This window comes from Patagioenas fasciata, chromosome 16, assembly GCF_037038585.1.
Source record: "Patagioenas fasciata isolate bPatFas1 chromosome 16, bPatFas1.hap1, whole genome shotgun sequence".
NCBI lineage: Eukaryota > Metazoa > Chordata > Aves > Columbiformes > Columbidae > Patagioenas > Patagioenas fasciata.
The window spans coordinates 5,244,669-5,262,428 of NC_092535.1; the positions used below are offsets into that span (position 1 = coordinate 5,244,669).

Below are 17,760 nucleotides of genomic sequence, written 5' to 3' on the forward strand. Positions count from 1 at the left end.
TTTGTTTGGGGTGGTTTGCTGGTTTCTGAGGCAACTGTATCTACAGAGCAAGGAGAGCGGGGCTGGGGAGACAGCTCATCCTGTCCCGTCCCATCGCTCAGGACTCGGTGGGATGTGCTGACCCCACAACCCGCTGTGCTGGCCCGGGGTGTGGGTGCTGCCCCACCAGCCCTCCTGCCCATCCTAGGAGCTCTTCCCACAGGGGGCTTTGATGCTACTACTTTATGTCTCTTGACATCCTGGGGAGAAAATCAGAGTGGTCATCTTCAGTTCACTCCTCTGGAGCCAGCAAAGGTGCAGACCTGGAAGGGGTTTGGAGAGGAGTGATGTGCTTTTCCCAGTCTTTCAAGGTGTTGCTGCCAAGGTCGTTCTGGCTCTTAGCAGGGTCTCGTACCCAGGGTGCAGCCCTGGCCATGGTGAGCATGATCCTCTCTGTGTCTCCCATCATCTGACACTGTGTGGCCTCTAAAGATGGGTCTGGAGGAGTGTGGGAGGGTGGTGGTTTCTAAGGCAGAGCTGGAGGAACCCCACACAGAGCTACTCTGCTCCTCTCCTCCCTTTTTCACCCATCTCTTGGTTTGTGCAGTGTGGCATAAGCCTTGGTCTTGGGGCCATGGAGAAGCCCAGCAGATGCAGCCACAGGTACAGAGGCAGCCACTGCTGTGGGCCAGGTGCCCGACTCAGGGGTCTAGAGCCGGTCCTGGCACCCTGTGAGTGACGAACTGCAGAATGGGCTGAAAGGGACTGTCACGGAGCCAAGGAGAGCTGTGTCACTGCAGCTCGCGTGTCTGCTGGGGCTGCTGTCATCCTCTTGGCACAGCCCACACTCCAGCCCCATGGGGCTGCCTCCAGCTCTGGATGCAAATCCAGACCCCATCCCTTGAGTGACTTTGGGTTTGCACCAATGTCCCCTGGCACCCCAGCCCCTTCCCAGTGAGGTGTCACCTGCCAGCAGCGGCTTTCAGGCTCGCGTCCTCTGCCCTCTGCTCCCTGGGGACAGCTGCACGTGGGTGAGCACTAGCAGACCTGTGGCTTTTCTTTTGGAGGGAAGGGGGGTGCAGTCTCTCTAGGGCAGCTCTGCCCCTCAGCCCACCTTGCTTTGCAGGAGTGAGCTGCCTTTTCACCCTGTCCCTCTTCTCTCCCGCAGGCACGTACCAGGGCCAGTTCACCAATGGCATGCGGCACGGCTACGGGGTACGGCAGAGCGTGCCCTACGGCATGGCCTCCGTGGTGCGCTCCCCCCTGCGCACCTCCCTGTCCTCCCTGCGCAGCGAGCACAGCAATGGCACCCTGCCCCAGCAGGACTCCCCCGCCGCCAACCCCGAGAACCTGCCCCTCTCGCCCACCATCACCCGCGGGGGCTTTGCCCTCAGCCTCTACGCGGACGCGGAGGCTGGCAAGCCCAAGAAGGGGGGGCTCTTCCGCAGGGGCTCCTTGCTGGGGAAGCTGAAGAAGTCCGAGTCCAAGTCGTCCCTGGCCAGCCAGAAGAGTCGTGTCAGCTTTCTCAAGAGCGAGAGCGGGATCAGCTCGGCCGCCAGTGATGCCACCTCCACCGTCAGCCTGGGCGAGGGCGCCGAAGGCGAGGAGTACCCACCTTTTGAGTCCGACATCGATGCCACCACCACGGAGACCTACATGGGTGAGTGGAAGAATGACAAGCGCGCCGGCTTTGGTGTCAGCGAGCGCTCCAGCGGGCTGAAGTACGAGGGTGAGTGGCTGGACAACCTGCGGCACGGCTATGGCTGCACCACGCTGCCTGATGGCAAGAAGGAGGAGGGCAAGTACCGCCACAATGTCCTCGTCAAGGGCATGAAGAAGCGCGTGATACCCCTCAAGAGCGCCAAGATCCGGCAGAAGGTGGACAGGAGCGTCGAAGGGGCTCAGAGAGCCGCGGCCATTGCCCGGCAGAAGTCGGAGATCGCAGCATCCAGGTAGGTGTTTGGGGCTGCAATGCACAGGTCCCCATGGTGGTGGTGGTCCCCATCCCATGTATCCTTCTGGAGCTGTGTTATGTGCCTCCTCGCTGTGCACTGGCAGTGGGGTCAAGTGTGTCTCCTCACAATTTCTATCGAATTATTTTCACTGAATGTTGGCAGAGTGGGGCTGAGGTCGCTCCTGGCAGCCCAGGAGTGCTCAGGACCTGTCAGCTCTCTTGCTTCCTCTCCTGTCCACCTGCCCAGTCCTTGGGGGAGCCAGTGGCCAGCAGGGATGCTCAGCGGGACAGGGAACGGGAGCTGGTGGGACGGGGAGCACTCTAGAGCGCTATGCCAGGCTGCTGGAGCTGCTGGGTGTCATTGACAGGACAGGATGGCAGTGGGGTTTGATTGTAAATCCAGCAGGCTCCTGAGCAGCTGGTGGGACATGTCCCAGATGAATCGGATCTCCAGCAGAGCGCAGCTCAGCCCTAGAGGCACCAGCGTGGCTCTGTGTGGAGTTTATGTGATGCATTGGCTTAACTTAGCTGGGATTGTCCCCTTTTGTCCCCCCAGTTTGTCCTGGCCAGACCCCAGGGGTGGGCAGGGGGCTGCGGCAGCCGGCAGCATGCCTGGGGATGCATGTGCAATGGCGTGCAAGAGGGAACATGCGAGGGGCTGCTGCAGCATGTGGCATCTCTTGTCACACCAGTGTCCCTTGTGTTGGCAAGCACGTGGGCACTGTGTTGTCCCTGCACTGCCCGGTATGTTGGGACCAGACAGATGGGCCCTGCTCAGAATTAGCTGCATTAGAAATTAGCAGGAAAGTGTAGTGCTAATTGCTCTACTATCCCTCCTGGGACGGAGGAGGCAGGAGATAAAAGCGAAGCTCTGGGGTCTGCCTGGGAAGGGCAGGGGGAAACCTCATCCTCCTGCTCGTGTTCCTGCCCGTGTCCAAGCTGTGCTGGCAGCACGGTCCTCTTCTCACAGCATGCTGGCCTGGCAGGGACCAGAGATCATCAAGCAGGGTTGGAGTCTTCGCTCTTCTCCTCTTTCTCGGGGAAACATGGTTACGAAAGACCTCGAGGTTTTACCTTGCCTCTCCATCAAAACCTCGCCCCGCTCAGCCTTTGCTTAGCTGCTGGGCAGCAGGTGGGACTCAAGGCCTCTCCAGCCTTGTTCCTTTTTAGTGCTGTTTAATTATCAAAGTTCCTTCATTACAAAGCAGAGATAGGGAATGATGGCCACTAATAATTCCCAAGCCCTATCCCTCCCCTCCTAGAAACTCCGGCTGGACTCCTCCCGTGGCCGTTTCTGCTCCGAGGTTTTGTGGAGAATGTGATTTTTTTTATTGTTTTTTTAGCAAAACCCAGTTTCCTCGGAGCCCAGCAGAGACAAACCAGCAGGACTGCAAGTGAAACGCCGTGCAGGGCCAGCTAGGATAAAAATAACAGGCTGGGGTGGCGTGGGGCCCACCAGATCCTGCTGGCAGGGCAGGCTCAGCCCAACACCAGCTTCGTCCTGCCCGGGAAAAGCGTGCGGCTGCGGCATAGGGTGCCCGTAAATAAAGAGGCTGGAGCTGCAAAAGCTGCTCCCCGAGAGCTCGGCCGGTTTACACAAGCCTCTTTTTATTATACACTATTTACACTTCGGATCAAAAGCAGCTCTGCAGTGTTTTCCATCAGGGGCTGGAATGCGCCTGCTGCCCTGACGGGGGACTGCATCCCTCCCCGGCACGGCTGGGGAATAATTTCCTATTAAGGAAACCTCAGAGCTGGAGGAAATAAGACGTTAAGCCAGTTTTCCTCCAGGGAGTCCTCCCCTCGCAGACCCTGCGATAGAGCGGCTGTTGTGCAGGGAAGAGGCGGCCGCTCGCCCCAGCCGTGCGGAGCCCCCAGTCCCGTTCCTGCGGCTGAGCTGGAGCCTCTACAAGGAGGAGAACTTGGGCTCCTGTCAACTATAACTCACCGTTTCCATCAGCGTTTATTCCTGGTGTATGTTGCTCTGGGCAGAGCCACTCTCTCTACCTGCTGCGCTTTGAAAATCTGGCTCATGCTCTCCTTCTTCCTCCTTTCAGCTCAGCTTTAGAGTCAGAAGTAAATAGATAATTCTACCCTGAGAAGGTCCTCACATTAAATCCCAGCTCTGCCACTGACTGTCTCTTTGGTCTTGAACCTTGCCTCGGTTTCCACACCCAGGACAGAGAGTAATTGCAGACAGATTGTGCAAATCAATTATTATGGTTTATAAAAGGGCTGTACTATCATTAGCATTGCCCTGGCTTGTAACTACTTGGTGGCATTTTCTAGATGGGGCATTTGTATTTCTCCTGAGATGGCAGTGTGTACCTTACCCAAAAAAATGTCCTTAAGGCTACACAAATTACACAAATCCTTTTTTTGAGGGAGATACGACATATCTGTATGTAAGGTTATCTCTTGGAACTTATTAGCAAGACCCAGCTGTGCAGATGCCTGACAGTCTCCGTATACCTGTGCTCTTGCATACAGATGTTTGAGTTACATTTGCTTCTGGTGCTTGTGGCGGCGGCCCTTGCAGAGTTAAACTACTGTGATACCCAGCCTTCTGCTGTCTGGGGGTGAAACATCAGGAGAAGACCAGATTTCACTCTTTTGTACCATAGAAGGCATAGAAATCCTGAGGAAAACAAGCCCAAGTGGCCAGCTGTTGCCTGCCCTGCTGCCTGTTCTGCCTGAGCGACACTGCCCTGGCCTCCTTGGCTCCCTCCTGAATCCTCTCGGGCTGGAAATCCAGCTGCTTTCCCTGTTGTGCAAGAGGATGAGGACAGAGCTGGCATCTCCTTGCCACTGGATGATGGAATGGCGATTTTTTTTTTTTAATTAATTTGATGAAAATCATTTGGCATGGGGTCATGGTGTCCTGAACAGCCCATCCCAGCTCGGCCCAGGCAGAGCCCCTTGGTGCTGCTCAGGTGTCAGACAGAAACCCAGGGCACATCTGTCAGCAGTACTGGGGATCAAGTTATGGGCTGGAGCTACTGGAAGTTCAAGTGTGCTGAATCCTGCCCAGGCTGCTGGGAGAAAAGTCATCCTGGAGCGCAGCCTTCGCGGCAGCCAGCAGACACAGCTTTACTCCTGCCCAGGGGAAACCACAGGTGGACATGGGGTTAACACATGCTGTAGGATATCTGTTAGCTCTGCCTTGTGCTGCTGGTGCCCTGGGACTTGCCTTCCTGTGGTCCCAAGGGATTCGCATTGGAGCTGGAACACATCCGTTCCCGTGGTGCCAGGTGAAGGCGCCGCCAAGCTGTGAGTGAGCCAGTTAAAAACCACCCCAAGGTGTGTAATGGTGGCCCTGGTGTTTGCTGGGCACATGAGTTGGTGCCACATGGGGTGCTCTGCACCCCTGGGTGCTTGGGGAGCAGCATGTGCTCGCCTGTTGGGTGGGGAGGATGGTCCCATTGAGAGCAGGGAGAGAGAGCATGGAGGTAGTCAGCTTTTGTCCCTTCAGAACAGATTAAAATGAAATAAAAAACAAGAGGAAGGGCAGGACTGACTGTAGGAGGAACCTTTGATTTTTTTGAAAGCTGTATGCTTCACAACCAGGCAGCTCATACAGGACGCTTCCTTCTCGTTAGTGCTTTTGGTGGTCAAAATGAGCGCAATTACTACAAATCCCACCTCTGTCCCACTGCAGTAGTGTCTGCCATGGTCTGCTGCTGCACGTGGTTGTGCTTTCCAGTGACTTGGACCAAAATCAATGGAAGGACTTGGCTGTGTGTCCTGCAAGGCACAGGTCTGGCCAGACTCTGAAATCGTTTGACAGGAGTATGCCCTGTAAACAACACCTCAGATATATCTGCCAGATGTCCCAGGATCAATAGGAAAGCAAGATAATAGAGGCAATAATGGCTGGTGCTTCACCTGTTTGTCTTCAGACACTGACTCTGAAGCCACTGTGCACCTGAGGTGTTTTGTGCCTGGAGAGTACAACTGAAAACGAATACATTTTGGAATTATTTTTTGTTTTGATGTTATATCTATAGAGGCCCTGCAATGCTGCTGCTTGGATAGATACCTGTAAGAATTTCTGAACTGCATTCTGAAATGTTAGGCTTTCATTCCTGTTAACGTAGGGTTTACTCATTGGAGTGAGCCTGGGCTGTGTTTAGGCACCCCAGAGCTGTGGTGAGCACTTGGCACCAGAAATCACATTGATGAGGCTTCCCTGGCAGTGACACGTGGGCTGTTGCCTGGTTTTTAAGCCCAAGTTGTTTTTCTGTCCATACCCATGACTTTGGAGCATGTCTTAGCTCTCCTTTCAAATAACAAGAGTGCTCGATGGCTCCCGTATCACTTTCCAAACCTCCCCTGCCCAGCCGCGTTCTCGGCAGCGCTGCTGCCGTCTCCCTGTGCTCAGCATTTCCAGCCTGTGTGGCCAGGCAGCAGCGAGCGGCTCCTTGGGGAACGCGGGTGTATGGTGCAAATGACGTCCCGAAATCGCTGGAGTCAGCAGAGCCTTCTGACTAAATAAGGGCAGGCAGAGCAGAGCTTTATCAGCGTTGCCCGAGCGCGACAGCTGAGAGCCGAGGCCCATGGCAGCCCACACTGCTGGAGCTCAGCTGCACATTACACCGATAAGGTGCTTTATTTGGCACAACTCTGCCTCGGCTAGTCCCCCTGGCACCCTTGGGGGTTTGTGCCACCAGTGGGGAAGATGAGCCACCAAAGCAATGTCTTCCTGGTGCAGCGCTCTGGTGAGAGCAGAGTGGGGCTGGTCTGATGGCCACGGTGGCCTCAACCATCCTGGGGCTGATGGAGCAGCTCGGCTCCCCTGAGGCCAGTTCGCACCTGGGATTTTCAGGTCTGTTGCACCCTCAAACTCAGATTTGGGACTTTGCTCTGAAAGAGTTTTAGGATTTTTTAAAAATATCCTTTGTTTTCTGTTTTCCTCAGCTTTTAGCTAGGGGCACAGGCTTTCCCAGACCTTTAGGGCTGAGGCTGGAGAGCGGGATGCTCACAGCCATCCTGCAAGAGTGCGCAGCAGGGGGTCAAGGTGGTCCCTGCTGGGCAGGCTCCCCTCTCAGGAGAGCTGCTGATCCTCCTTTTGCTCCAGGACTGACATCGCTGTGTGATGGATCTGTGTGTAATGAGGAGGCAGCAGCTGGCAGGAGATGGGCAGAGTTGTCCTGGCCCTGGTTGGGGTACTGGCTGTGATTCGCCTCCGAGTGGGAGCTGCCAGGGAGAGACGTGAGCGATGGGAGCAGCATTTCTGCAGCTGTATGATCAGACACTGAAGATGCCACAGTCTCAAGGGGCTTAAAAGATGGGTGAGTGCAGGTGAAGTGGGGACAGGACTGCCCTGGCTTCATTAATCCCACCCAGACTCCCTGTGGGGTGCAGGGGGAGGCTCACACCAAGCAAAGTGCAGACACACCTGGAGGTGGTTGAGCAGGGGGACCTGAGGGCAGGTTTTTGTTGGCCAGATCTTTTGGCTGCCCCACACCCCCTGTAGTGGGAATGAGGATCTCGGTGTTTCCATAGACAGGGCTTGGAGAGAGCCAGCGCACACGTGGGCAGGGAGGAAGGAGGGCAGAAATGAGGGCAGCTGCATGGCTCCTGCCATAGCTGGGTGCCAGGACACAGTGGTGAGGGGATGCTCCTTGGTCCTGCTCTCCCAGCAAAGCTCAGTGTGTTTATAAAAAGAATTATCTTGTTAATTCACTCTTGGTTAATAGAAACCCAGTCACTGGCATCTATTTCCACACCAACCGTAGCCCAGGGCTGGGACTCTTCTGCCTTCTGCATGGCACTGGTGACAGCTCCCTCCTTCCCGTGAAAACCACCAAATAAAGACCTTTTCTCCTTGCAGGTCCTGAGCAGGCATGACCTCCTCTACATGGCTTATCAGCACAAACTGAAGTCAGTGTCCAGGATAACTATCCATGGGGGCTGTGAGGGGAAACCTGCCTGGGCTGTGTCACTGTGGCCAGGACCACTTCAGCTTGGGTTTCCTTCACAGCTCTTGGAGCAAGAACACCCCTGGCTGCCTCGTGCCATGGTGTTGTGTTGTCACTGCATGTGGCTTGGTGAGGAGGAATACTTCCACATGAGCTCCCTTGCACGCGGATGAGGAGCTTAGGAAGTTTGCGTCATTTGTGTCCTGGAGACAGGGGACAAGCAGCCCTGTCCCAGAGCCAGGGCTTGGTTTTTAGAGCTTCATGATCAGGACTGAGCTGGGCTGGTTTGAGCTCAGTTGGGCTGGGTTTTTGTGGTTTTGCTGCCTCAGAACACCAGTCAGCCCCTCTCCATTCCTGGTCCTGTGGGGACAGTGGACCCCAAGGTCAGGGTCCAGCACCAGGATCAGACATCTGCCCCAGGACCCCCACCATGTCTCCCCACCTTGTGCAGGACTTTGCGGGCTGGAGGGGTTTGGTGCCATGACATGAGTGATGGCAGTGACGCCTTCACCCCTTTCTTTCAACCTTTTCCTGGAATGGCCTCATCTCCAGCCCAGGTTGGCTGCGGCTCCGGCACTGACACATTTTTGGCCCATCGTGCTCGTTACGCTGAGATGCGTTTTCACTCCAGATGAGGGTGTGCACGGCTTTATCTGTTTTCCACCCGCCTTGCATGAATTTCCTTAGGCGCTTTCATGCCCTATTAGGGTAAGAGGGAGCGTGCACTTTCAGTAGGTCCAAGGAGAAAGCATCTGTTGGGCAGCAGACTGCTTTCTCCAGGACTTCCCAAGTCTTTGGGACTGAAGCAAGTGGGGCGGTGGCTTGCAGGGATCCTCTCAAGAGGAGCAGAGTCGGGTGGCAGGACATCAGTGCCAGGGATGGGCAAGTGGAATTAACGGGCTGTTTCTTCTGACCTTGTGGGAAATCCTTATCTCAACAGCTTACAAACACAGAGAGGGGAAAAATGAAGTGTGACTTCAATTTTTGAAAATGGCTGTGGAAAATGGTAGTTTGTCATTCAATTGATCTGCTGCCGCATGGAGCAGGAAGGCTTTGACTCCCGTCCAAGTGCTTGAAATCAGCTGGCAGGGAGCTGGGCTTTAAAATCATCTGATCCAGTCAGGCTTTGCTCAGAGGTTATCGTCATTTCAGTGGAATGTGAAATAGGCTAATCTTGAAAAATATGAAATATTTAAGTAAAATGTCCAATTTAAATATAAAGCCTGAGATACGGAAACCCTCCTTCCTCCTGGAGGAGGAGCATTTTTTTCTCAGTTTATCCTGGTGCTGAGCCAGAGCACTTTGGCTTTCTGAGTCCAAATTTTTGTTGTTTTGCTCCTACGAGGCTTGCTGAGCCTTCAGACAGGGCCAGGAGGGACCTGGTGTGCCACTCACCTGGGCGTCCTCAGCAGCCCCAGGTGCAGGGGCAGAGGACACGGGCACTGCCGCCCCTGCAGCTCCCTCCTCCCTCTTGTTTATCCTGGACCTCAGATATGGGAATGTCAACTTGAGAGACCTATGGGCCTGGGAGAAAAATGCTTCTGCCTTAAATTTTCATTAATAATTGGGCTTCTCACCAAATTCAGTATTTTGAGATAACTGCTTCCTTTCATTTTCTAAAAAAAAATAATTCAAAAATAATCCTGCTTTTCTTTCTTGATTGGGAAAAATAAATGACAAAACAGATAATGCAGTTCTTTACTCTTTTGGTTTGGATTGCTGAAATCTGAAACATACTGGACTTAGAAGCTGCTAAAACTTTTAAATATAGAAAATCGACAATCTTATGGAGAAACACACTTTCTGACCTTTTATAGTGCTGGGAAGGCTGGCAATCAGGTAAAACGTGCTCAGATTGTGGATGCTCCCTGCTTGGCAGAGCTTGAGCCTGGGCAGGAGCTCCTCAGTCAGGCTGGGCTCCCTCAAAACCAATGGCTGCTGCACCCTGGTGTTGTCTCGGGAGGGGGAATTCATTCCCCTGGGCAGGACAGGGAGCAGGCAGGAGCACCAGCTGGGTGAAAGGCTGGAAGATCCTGATTGTGTGTGTGCTCTAAAGAAATTTTGATACACTTGTCAGTGGCATAACCTGGTTGCTTTGATCTTGTTGTGGTAGCTAATTCAAGGTGTGGTGGAAGCTGGACTAGTTCAGTGGTGTTTGTGCCAAGTCCCAAGGCTGTGCTGCTCTGGGAGATGCTTCTCTGGGGTCCACTGGACCCATGCCCAGGGCAGCACAAGGAGTGAAGACCTAAAATCCAAGGGGAGGAGGGAATCCAGTTGACAACTGCAAATCACCCCTTTCTTACCCCAAAGATGTCTCTCTGGATGCTCTCAAAGCTGCCCCAGCCTGACTGTGCAGGCAGAACGGGCTCTGGTGGGGTGCAGAGCTGCCTGTCCTGCCCATCAGGAGCCAGTGCAGTGGCCCCAGGACCATGGTGCCGGTGGCCCTTTGAGCCGGCAGGCTCTGGCTTGCACCGCTCCATTTAGAGCTGGCTCCGGGCAGCTGCCGCTGGCATCCCAGGGCTGCGGGGAACCAGAGAGCAGCTGTGGTCTGTGCCGGTCCCGCCGGCTCGGCGCAGCCCACGGGCTCCCGTGCGGGCTGGCACGGCCAAGCCCTGATGGCTAGCTGCCCACCCAGCCCCGCTCGGCTCGCGGGGCAATTAGGGTGGTGGAGATTAATTGAGCAAATCTCACGTATGCAGGGCTGGGGTGCGTAGGTTGTCGTCTTATTGAAGACAGCTGCAGATCTGTCTGCTGTAAGATTAATATCACTTTAACTGTTCTGAGGGGAAGTATCCCCTGGTGAAAGATGCAAGTGGCTCTGAGCTATTTAGAGCTGAGGATAACATTTCGGTATTTTAAAAATTCACCAAGTAATCATAAAGGCTAATGCTTGCTGAGCTCATTAGGTGGCAAGGAGCTCTGCCAGGTCTGTGCTCCTGAAGCACTGCACAGAAAAGGATGCTTTTCCCCTGGTTGAATGGCCTGTTTGTGCCCTCTCTGTGGAAGGGAGGAGAGAAGCTCTGATTTATCCAGCTAAGCAGCCTGGGCATGTACAGAGTGCCACCATTTCTGTCTAAGTGCTGGTACCAGGAGTGAAAACCCTGGGGCATCGTGTCAGCTGGCTGCAAGGGAAGGGAGGCTGGAGGGCAGAGCCGCTCTGCGAGGTCAGGGTGGCTTCTCTTTTTGTGTTCCTTTTACAGTGGCATGGACGTGTTTCCTCTAGGAGGCAGTTTGTAATTTTTTTATGCTTAATTCACCATTAAGACCACACCTTGCAAATGCAGAGTCCATAATATAAACCAGCAAAGACTCGCATGCTCTAGGGATGTCAGGGTCTAAATTGAGTGGGTGCATGTACACCAGTGATGGAGCAAAAAGAGAAGAGTAAAAGGTACTGCTGGCTCTCAGGGCAGAACACCCATGGGCTGGAACACGGGTGGGTTTGAATGTGGGCAGGGAAAGTGACAGAAGTGATGAACTGAGAAAGGATCTTCAGTCCCATGGGCTGGTTACAGGCAAACGAGAGCAGCAGAGCTGTATTGCTGGGCTCTGCATGCACAGGGAGGCAGGAGGAGAGGCACAAAGGAGATGGGTTGGGACTGAGCAGGCAGAAAAGAATGACCCAACTATAGAGGTGGCACAAGTCCAAAGACAGTATGGAAAATGAAGAAGCTGGAAAGTGTCTGTCCTGCTCAGGTCATAGAATTACAGAATGGTTTGGGTTGGAAGGGACCTTTAAAGGTCATTTAGTCCAACCCCCAACACAGGTCTGTGTTGGTCAGGTCTGTGTGTCCTTGCCCTTCACAATGTGAATGCAGAAGGCACCATGTTGCCATCAGTAAAAACACTTCTGTAGCTTTCCCTGTATCCCTTTTGAGTGCTGCAAACATTCCTGCCAAGACAAACTGTTATCTTAAGTTTCTTCAGAAGGACAAAATTATTCCTGCTAGATACTGGAGCTGGAATTTGGCTGAGGGTGGAAAAGCCGGTTTCCAGGACAGGGGAGTTTAGCAGAAGTCTTCCTTCCTAGAGCTGACTGGTGATTTTTATTTGTTTAATGACCTTTTGGGTTTTTTTCCCAGTTTATTGAGAATGGCAAGAAAAAGGTGTTCGGTTGGTCCTTCCTCAGGGTTTGCTTACGCAGTGGATTGAGAGAGACCCTGGAGAAGGAAGGACAGTTCTGGATGGGTCTGTCTTTTCCTTAATAAGCAAATGTGCAATAGCTTGGGCAGAGAGCTGAGCTCTTCCCCTATTTCTAGCCACAAGGTCATTGCTGCACCTGCAGGCACGCCAGACCCGTCTGGTATTTGCAGTATTCTCTGCTAACTCCAATCTCATTTACAGTCTAATCCAATGTGGATGTGCAAAACCACATAAACTGTCCAAAGAGACGGGCACGCTGGCTTGGCTTTGGGTCTCACCTGTTAGCGCAGTGCTCAGCTGCGGCTCGTGTGTCCCCAGGGGATTTTAGTCGCAGTCGGAGGAATGATCTGGGCAGCATTCCTGGGAGGCGGCCAGGACCGACAGGACCAGTGCTCAGTCCTGAATCGTAGAAAAACAATTAGAGCATTAGAGTCGTGCCAGAGGAGCAAATAAAACAGCAGGCGTGTTTAACCCTCCCTTTCCCACCCGTCCAGCCCGGGTGTGAAGCCGGTGTCAGCGGGGCTGGGATGGGGGCTGCAGGCATTGCCCACATCCCTCCCCTCGGCTCTGTGCGGGGCTGCTGCTCCTTGCAAAGAATTCACCAGAGCTATTTTTAACAGCTCTGCCCAGGGAGATGGCTCATGGTGAGACCGGGCAGTGCTCATCCCAGGTGGTGCTGCCTGACTTGGGATGGAGACCACCAGCCGTGGTTTGTAAAGGCCCTTCTTTGTGTTTATTGCTGCCAGTTGGACATCTTTACTGTTCATGGTTTGTTTTCCAGCACTGCTTGGAAAAGTGGCTTTTGAATTTTGCTGCTGGGTGCTATAAAATCCGTGGACCTCTGTTTCAGTTTCATCCTGACCTCTTTCATCTTCAGACTTTCTCCTCTGCTGGTTTTTGCAGGGGCTGCTTTCTGCAGAGGGGATGGGGGCTGACAACACAACCAGCAGTAGATAAAAAAGTGGGGCCCTTATTAAAGTGCTACCCAAATAGTATCAAATTTATATGCATATAATAAAAGACCAGCATTTGCCTTTTTGCAAAAGCTGGTTGTTTTTTGAGCAGATATTGACTCTGAAAGAAATTTTTCCACTTACAAATTTCATGTGTAAGGTTCAAAGATCACCTTCCTGCCTCCTTTAAACCTCCTGAGCATTTGTGTTTTGGTGTGTTTTTATTTTCACCACTGCACCTGGCAGACCCTGGGCCATGGGCTGGGAGAGGCTTTTGTGCTGCCTGTTGCATGTGCTGAGCTCTCCCAGGGCACCTGGTATTTGTCTCCTGCTTTGCAGCTGGGACCACATCTTTCTGTGCATTGAGCTCCCAGGCTCTGCCAGCCCTGTGGATAAATAATTAATTCAGAAATACTCTACATGAGTTAGATGTTATTGTTATGACGGGGCCCCTTCTATCCAGGCTGTGCTTTGTCAGGGCATTACTAAGCCCTCAGTGCAGGTTTTTGGAGGGTTGTGAGCAGAAGTGCCTTCCTCTCCTGCCCTGGGGATGTACAGCATGACCAGGGGAGCTGGGGAAGACATATTTAAAACATTGTGCTGTGTCTCTGTGAGCCAGATGTTTGTCACCTGCCTGCTGCTGGAATAAGTTATCTCAGTGATGATGGTACCCAGCACAGGGCATCAGCATCCCTGTGGGGGGAAAACAGTGCTCTGCCAGGTGCCACAGCTTCCCCGGGATGCTGGCACAGCCAACACATGGTGGGACAGAGGTGCCAGATGTGAAGCTGCAGCTGTGGTGATCTCAGTCCCCCCAAATCAAGTGCTTCTGAGTGATTTTGCAAGCAGGGGGACAGTAACAGAGGTCAGGCATGTCCCCCCGAGCAAGGGAGCTGGGCAAAGCTGCTGTGGCCCAGGGCAGCGGAGGATCCCAAAGTCACACCTGGAGCTCAAGAACTGCCCTGTTGCTTCCCAGGCCTCGCACCACTCTGTGCCCAAGAGGGCTCGTTGTAGAGCCCTGGTAGCCTTGGGGCTATGGTGGCTTGCAGCGATGGCTCAGCCCCCACAGCGTCCTTGCTGCAGCCTCTGCAACCCAGGTTGAGGTCTCCCTGGCATCACCACCTCTTTGCCTGTGGGAATTACAGTACTCAAGCCCCATGCAGTAGCCAGATAGCATCCAGGAGCTTCTCTGGAGGAAAGGAAATCTCCATCAGGCAATGAGTGTAACTGGGAAGTGCCTTGTCACCTTTGACACCCCCAGGCTGTTCCCTTGCATTGTCCAACATTGCAGGGGGACAGCTGAGTATGTGGGAGCCATCTGCACCCATTTGAGAACGCATTGGCTTGAGCCTGGCTAGGTCACTGCTAGCAGAGGGAGCAGACCCTGCATCCAGCCCACTCCAGATGGCTTTTTTGTAAGTCACCTTTAGGAAAGCATCCACCTGCTTGCCAGGAGCTGCTTGCTGCTCCCCAGCTGAGGCCAGCTGGCTGGTTGTCTGGCTGGGAAGTGGCTGGAATAGCCTCTGCCTGGCTCAGCGAGCACCTTAAAGGGGGAATTCTGTCTCTGTATGGTGAAACTCATCCTCTGAGAGCAGCAGGACAAAGCCAGGGGTCGGAGCACGTCTTGCTGGGGTGGATGCTCACTTTGCAAGGTCCTTCTCTGGGCTGGCGCCGGGCAGGCTGCGTGTCCCCCACACAGCGCACCCAGCCCGCTCTGATCCCCCAGGCATGGAGAGCGCAGAAACATCCCCCTTGGCCCCTGCCAGATTATAGCGGAATTAATCACGCTGATTATATGCTACCAAAAAAGGACGTGCTTTTTCTGTTCAGAGCTGCCTCAGACCTCCTGCTTGCGAGCAGCAGCTTAAAATTGCTGTTTTCTGCCTCATCGTGTCTTGTCTCTGGGTTTTTCAGGAACTGTAACAATTTTGGGTAAAAAAGACCAAGAATGACAGCAATCCCAGGCAGCTCAGCCTGCGGAGAAAGCAGGGAGATAACGTGTGAGTGTGGGCAGGGAGGTGAATCATGGCTCCGGCAGAGCGGGACGTCATCCCAGGGAGAGACAGGCTGAGCCGCAGCAGCTCCGCAGCCTCTTCTCTATCGCAGAGCCCTGAACAGTGTTTTCGGCTCCCTGTCAAGTCACACTGTTGCCTGTATCGTTTGGGATAAGGCCCTGCATTTAATTCTTTCCCTGCAGCTACTAATAATTGTGTGTGTGTGTGTATTCTGCCTTCTAAGGGTCTCAGAATAGCATTTCCATGACCTTTTCATTGCGCCCACTGAGTATTCAGATTAAAGCTAGTCTTGTCCTCGTGCTGCATCTCAGTTTAATGGGAAAGAATTAATCCTGATTTCCTGACTGACAGTCCAAAAATTCCAAATTCCTCTGGAGAATTTGCACTGTGGGGATGAGAATGGCATCTTTCCTCATTTCTTGTCCCAAAACATGACTAGAGACCAACCTGAGTGGCATCTTTCCTCATTTCTTGTCCCAAAACATGACTAGAGACCAACCTGAGTCTGAAAACGGTGTCTGGGTGCCATTTAAACAGCTCATCAGATACCATAAGACCACATTAAAGGCTGTAATTTGTAGTGAATTGACATTTGCGGGCTGCTAACTGCTTATCTAACTGTCCACACAAAAATATGTGGTTCTGCATGTGCAGCCAGTGTGTGCTCCTTTATGTGCAGCAAGGGAGATATGGGAAGCCTCGGCAAATGTGATAGTGAGAGCATGGGGAAAGCAGCTCTCCATAAGCACTGAGGGCAACAAAGCAGCTGAATATACAGTGCTTTGCCCTCCCTTATTTTTATTGAAGGTGCAATTTTGCTGTTTGAAGTCAGCTCCTTCCCAAACTGCGAGCAGCTGGCCTGTAAAGCCAGCCCTGCTTTTAGCATAAAGATCACACATCCTCGAGTGCGAGGCATGCAAGGAATATGACAGCCGGCCAGCGAAATAACTCTGATAGCCCTGCAGCCCTGTGGAGCAAGGAGGAGATGTGCTGGGAAGGAGTGGCGAGGACTTGGGGAGCCAAGCTGCGAGGGAGGCAATAGCTCTGCCTTTTCTAGCGCTGGGGAGAGCAGCTGCCCAGGCTGTGGCAAGTGCAGGAGCCCCTTGGATGAGTTGTGCTGTTTGCTGGAGAGCTACGGCACAAGCATTGGGGGTAAAACGTGTCTGGTATGCTGGGCAGGGACACGCTGCAGCTCAGAGCTGGTGACAGCACAGCAGTGTTCAGCCATCGCGTTATTGTCCCCTTATGTTCCAAAGGTGGCTGTGTTGGTTCTGCAGGCGTTCCTCTGAGCAAGGTTTTCACAGCAAGAAGCCTGTTTTGCAGCACCTGCCACCTTACTGCAACACATGAACATCCTTGTGTTCGCAAATATACCTGCCCCATTTCCTTGTGTGGCTAAGCGCACCCTGCACCCTCAACTGTAAGCATCTGTGCCCCTAACTTGTTGAAAATCTGGTGCTTTGTTCTCGAGTGTGGGGTTTGGGGGTTGAGTGGGCAGGCTGAGAGCGCTGTGTTAGGCCAGATGGGCTGATTTGATTTTGTTGCTGGACAAGGTCTGCTGTTCGAGCTGGGCTGATCTCAGCTCGGCTGCTGCTCACTGTTGTCCCCTCTTCCCTCTGCAGGACAGCTCATGCCAAAGCCAAGGCTGAAGGGTCTGAGCAGGCAGCTCAGGCAGCAAACAGTGAGTCGGGCATAGCCAGGATGATGGCCAGGGAGCTCTCTCCGGACTTCTACCAGCCAGGTAAGATCAGAGGCATTATTTAAGAGGCATTTTGCAATTTGCAAATCTGTTCAAATGATTCACCCACTTTGTAACTCCACATGTTGCTCTCCTGTGTATCCTAAATCCTCTTTTGCGCAAGTTCAGCCAGCCCCCTGCCCTGGATGATCCGCTGTCCTCCTTACACCACTGTTTTACCTGCTAGAATATGTTACCGTAGCCTGAAGGGAAAACTAACAGTCTGTCCACTTCCCCTCATGTTTCTCCACATGCTGAAGCCCTTCTGGCAGCAGGCAGCGGGCTCGGGTCTATTTGCAGTGCTCCTGTAGATACATCCCTCGTGGCTTTTTCTTGGAACGTCTTTGCACATTGACTCACAGCACACACCCTGTGGGGCCCCACACCACACCAGAATACGATCAGACGCAGCTATTTAGGGGTTGTAATACTCTATAAGAAGTTTGCTAATGCAAAATACTACTTCCCTGATTCCCTACTTACTTATTAGCATCACTGCTGATTTTTTTTTGCTGGGAAAACACTTGGGAGGTTCTTTCTATGCAACCGAGCACTGAGGATTAGTAGATAGGAAGTGTAATATTAGAAGCAGCATTGTGAATGCTGTTACCTTTCTCTAGACCGAGCTAGCTAGAGATATGTTCTTCCTGGAAAGCTTTCCTTTCCAGAGAGGGAAGGTAATAGAGCAGGAAACAAGGATCCAAGTTCCTACATTTTTATCCTGCCTTTGTTATTATACTGTTTTGTTACCTAGAACAAGTGCCCTGTGGCCACTGAGGCAGGATCACAAGGGACCACTACGGTCGCAAAACTGGGGGTAGAAGCCAAATGTTTGTTCCCACTCAGCAAAACCTGCTGCCTGCTCTTGCTCTGATTTCGGTGCCCCCAGGTCTCTGGTGCTACGCCCCAGCACAGGGCACACAGAAAGGGGAACAGCTCATACCTGGTGCTTGGCCAAGGAGAGAGTTATACGGACAGATTTGCCTAAATTCCCTGTACTCCCACCTCGCCGTGCAGCTGATAGCTGGGCAGATGCTGTGCTGCAGGCCTGCCCGTT

General features: G+C 53.1%; 1 protein-coding gene across 1 annotated transcript in view; it reads left to right on the forward strand.

Annotated features, from left to right (window-relative positions):
* The window catches only part of JPH2 (junctophilin 2), a 32,574-nt gene that overhangs the window by 7,050 nt on the left and 7,764 nt on the right, over positions 1-17,760 (forward strand). Inside the window, exons 2-3 of the mRNA XM_065849750.2 lie at positions 1,148-1,931; positions 16,588-16,706. Coding sequence (XP_065705822.1) covers positions 1,148-1,931; positions 16,588-16,706 — 903 coding nt within the window. The remainder of the gene's footprint in view (positions 1-1,147; positions 1,932-16,587; positions 16,707-17,760) is intronic.